Source organism: Hipposideros armiger, unplaced genomic scaffold (genome assembly GCF_001890085.2).
Source record: "Hipposideros armiger isolate ML-2016 unplaced genomic scaffold, ASM189008v1 scaffold_12, whole genome shotgun sequence".
Lineage (NCBI taxonomy): Eukaryota > Metazoa > Chordata > Mammalia > Chiroptera > Hipposideridae > Hipposideros > Hipposideros armiger.
The window spans coordinates 4,367,066-4,371,179 of NW_017731362.1; the positions used below are offsets into that span (position 1 = coordinate 4,367,066).

At 38.7% G+C, this 4,114-nt stretch overlaps 1 protein-coding gene across 1 annotated transcript in view; it reads right to left on the reverse strand.

Annotated features, from left to right (window-relative positions):
* MYO5A (myosin VA) overlaps positions 1–4,114 on the reverse strand; it is a 142,448-nt gene that overhangs the window by 14,078 nt on the left and 124,256 nt on the right. Inside the window, exon 31 of the mRNA XM_019664099.1 lies at positions 3,334–3,480. Coding sequence (XP_019519644.1) covers positions 3,334–3,480 — 147 coding nt within the window. The remainder of the gene's footprint in view (positions 1–3,333; positions 3,481–4,114) is intronic.

Sequence of the window (4,114 nt, forward strand, 5' to 3'; positions counted from 1 at the left end):
GGCCAGTGAAGCAACGTCCTCCACAACTAGACTGAAGAACCAAAGGACAGCAACTTGTCTGTTCCCCTTCCCCAATTCTCCAACGCTGTTCCCCTCCCCCAATTTCCCAATAAAATCTTAAAAATAAATAAATAAATAAATAAATAAATAAATAAATGGTTAAGGATATTTAGACTTTAAATCACAAAAGGAAAAAACATCGTACAAAGAGAAAGCAAAAGTGTAAAAGATTCTTGCTCACCTTTCAATCTATGAATCTAATCATAAAGAAAAGGAACATTTGCTTTAAATGTATCATTGCAAACAGTTCAAACCACATCGAGATAGCCGGCAGGATAATGTTTCTTCACACAAGTTGATGTGAAATGCATTATTCTTCACAGAGGCTTCCTAAGGCTAAGATCTAACTTCCTCCCACCACCCTTCGTTCCCAAAGAAATCATGAGCAGATAAAACCACCTCTATTTAATGTGATTTCCTAAATACTATTCAGTTTTTTGTTTGTTTTTAGTAAAGTGCTAAAAATCACACTACGAAGGTACAACCATTAAAGTACAACCACTAGTTAACAACCCTTTCAGATGTTGAAAATGGTCACTACTGTCAATAGCAGCTGCTGGAGAAGAGTTATGCTAAGGATTATAAAACATCTCCAATTTCGTCTCAAAATAGAGAGTTGAATGGGAAATGCAAGAGAAGTTAAGGGAACACAGGCGTTAGAGTTACGCGGTGTTTGTGGAAACAATATGCTAGTAAGCAGGTTTTCAAAAAATTATTTTATCTACAGGAAGGGGGACAGTGAAGAAATCTATTTAGGTGTAGATTAAGTTTGAGTTCAGAGAGTGTGTTCAAACAAACAAAATGCAGATCAGATGCATTAGGAAGTTTAATGGTGCTGACTCCACAAGGTGCCACTAGTGCTTCTCTGTCACTCTTAGGCCATTCCCGTGTTAGTTCTGGGAAGCCAGCTCCACAGGGAGAGGTTCTTACAGAGAACATCAAAGCCTGCTAGGGCTCCAGCTTGCGTGGCAGACAGCCTGGTGACACCCCGCCCGCCTCATGCTGCAGCATCACACACCAGGACCAGCAGTGCTAAAAAGCACCACTGTCCATCAACACTATGGTATCTAAAGTGTGATCGTATTGTGATTGGACAAAGTGATTGGGCTGCAAAATCAAGTGTTTCATATACATGATGCAGTCTGGAAGCCACAGGAGTAATTGTAAAACATATGCCTCTATACAAAAGATAGGAGATTCAAACGATTCAGTTTCACATATATTATTTCTGGAGTCCGTTTAAACACACCACCACCAGGATCTTAAAATCGACACACACTGGCCTTCACAGCTCATGTACATGCTGCATGTAAAACACAAAATAATAAAATCCCTGCCATCTAGGTTACTACTAGCTTTCAGCCACAGCAACAACTCTAAGAGGGGAAACTGGGAGCAAATAGATTCAACATATTAATTTTAACAATAAGTGTACATATTTGGACTCCATATGATGTGAAGAGAATGCTTTGAACCTATTGATTTCATCATATCTAAGGTAAAATATCATTTTATATAACACTAAAGAAAGAAAAACACTGCCAATTAAACTATAACCCACCAACAGTTGTAAGAGACATCCTAATTCCAGAAGATGTTAAAATGTCAAAAATTATGCATCTCAGAATTTTTGAAATATGGTGAATATTTTTACTAAGACATTTCATGTTTTAAAAGAAAACCTGTTTTCCTTTTGCAAAATCTCTAACCAAGATATTTTTGGTTCTGTATAAAAATGTCACAGACAAAATTTGCCATACTTTAATTAAAATTTTTCTCTCTGCCTTTGCATTCTCCCCAAAGATTTGAGTCTTTACAAAAACTTGCAGATACAATATAGATGTCAGCTCAACATAACCTTGATTTATTTAGCAAATCATCTACTAACTAAAATAAAATTTCAACCTTTATACAGAGTCAGGAAAATATAAAGCCTGAAAGAGAGAAATCAGGACACCACCCCAGTTTTCAAAGACCCAAGAGGCCTTATGCTCTATCTAATTCTTTTAAAAAGACTAGAAGCAATCCCTATTTCCATCTTCTAGATTCTTTATACTTGAGGGAAAGATATTCTTGAACCTTTTTGTCCTGGAAAAGAAAATGAAACTGAACAGTTTTTAATTTATTTTTTCCTCACTTTGGTACCAGGAAGATCTTGATCTCAGATTTAATTGAGACAGTCAAATAAATTCCTACAAGTATAGAGGTTCTATTGGAAAACATGACACAAAGGAGAGAAGTCAGTGGTGCTCAAAAGGCTTGGGTTCTAGTCCTAGTCTGACCACTAACTGGCTGAGGCCTTGGAGGTCACTTATGATTTCTGGGCCTAAGTTTTTTTCTCCTATGAAACAATTATCTGATTTCTAGAATTCTTTCAGGTCTAAATTCCTTGACTCCATGAAAATTGAGATGGAACACCCACTCCTAAATTAAAATACAGCACAAAGCAGATCAAATTTTGAAACACTCTCCATCTAGCTATATAATTTCTGCTAAAAGTTACATATGTTGGCGTTTAAAAAAAGTTTTCATTGGCTTCTTAAAAACTCTCCTTAATTAAGTGTAGACCATAGTAGGCGGCAAGAGTCTTGCTATTTTAAACCAGAAGAATTTAAGTATAATATACTTAAAGAAAAATATCAGAAAATTTGTAGATATTAGAAGGTGCTTTTTTGTACAAGGCTGCCAGTATTTTCTATATAATGGGGGATAAGAGAAAGCGTTGGAAGTCTGTCACCTTTATTCTCTAATTTCAGAGAGGAGCAGGGATACTGCGCTCAGCAAGTGCCCAGACCACATAAATCGACTTCATTTTATTCTTTAGTCATATATCCTTTCACTCCACTTTTCTTAAGAACATTATAATTTTCGTTTAATTTAGGAATGCCTTCTCTCTCTTTTTTTTTTTTAAGATTTTATTGGGGAATTGGGGAAGGGGAAGTGACAAGTTGCTGTCCTTTCACTCTAGAGATTCTGATGTAATGAGTCTGTGGTGGGGACCATACATCAGTACTTTTCAAAAGCAGCCCAGGTTATTCTAATGTGCAGCCAGAGCTGAGAAGGCCTGGCCTCAAGGGATCCTCACAGATGGGTCCCTGCAGTTTGACTGATAACACACGGTCTGGTCAAGTCACCTCTGCAGCACTATGATGCACAGCATCTAAAGATAACCAAAGACACTGGTGTTGAATATTTCGAAAGTTAGTGGCCAGTCTCTCCCACCACTGACGCATGTACCAGAAAGACCTATTATCCCATGCACGAAACACTTGCCCAGAATCAGGTTCTTAACAAGTTTTTGCTCATCCTCCTTCTTGTATTCCAGCATTCCTTGGAAATCCTTTTCTTTCCTGGGAATGTTGACTGGACGAATAGGTTCATCAATGATCTGTCCTGGGGATATGTTTTCCATCTGGCCCACTTCATGAGAAACACAAAGGAGAAGTAAATGTTTTCCAGGTAGAAAAGATGAGACGGTTCCATGTTCCTATAATTTTAAATGAACTCTATAACAGTGGAAATGTGCCATATTTTCCACTTCATTGTACCCTCTTTAAATATTTTTTTCTGCTAAAATTGGGTGGATAGATGGCAAAATTATATGGTAACGTCACTGGGACAGCCACTAGTGCTTGGCTACTATCAACATCAAAGAAACTTACTTCATTCAAAAGCATCTTTTTGGTCATAAAATTTACTCTGTAATAAGATTAAATGTCCCCAAAGTAAGTGGTTTAACTTCTGGGTTAATGAATTGTTACCAACCATAAATGGATAAGGAGTGCCGGCACAGTGGCTCAGTTGGTTAAGAGTTGGCTTGGGAGCCTGAGCTCTGAGCAGCAGGTCCGCTGATTCGGTTCCCACATGGGGGCCAGTGACACTGCCCTCTACAGCTAAGATGGTGAACAACAGCTCAACCTGGAGCTGGGCTGCTGTGAGTGGCCAACGATGGTGTAGGCTGCAGTGGGGCTGCTGTGAGCTACCATGAATGGCTGGCAGCCAGTGTGAGCCGCCATGAGCGGCTGTCCAAAGGCTGGCGACCGACTGCCTCACC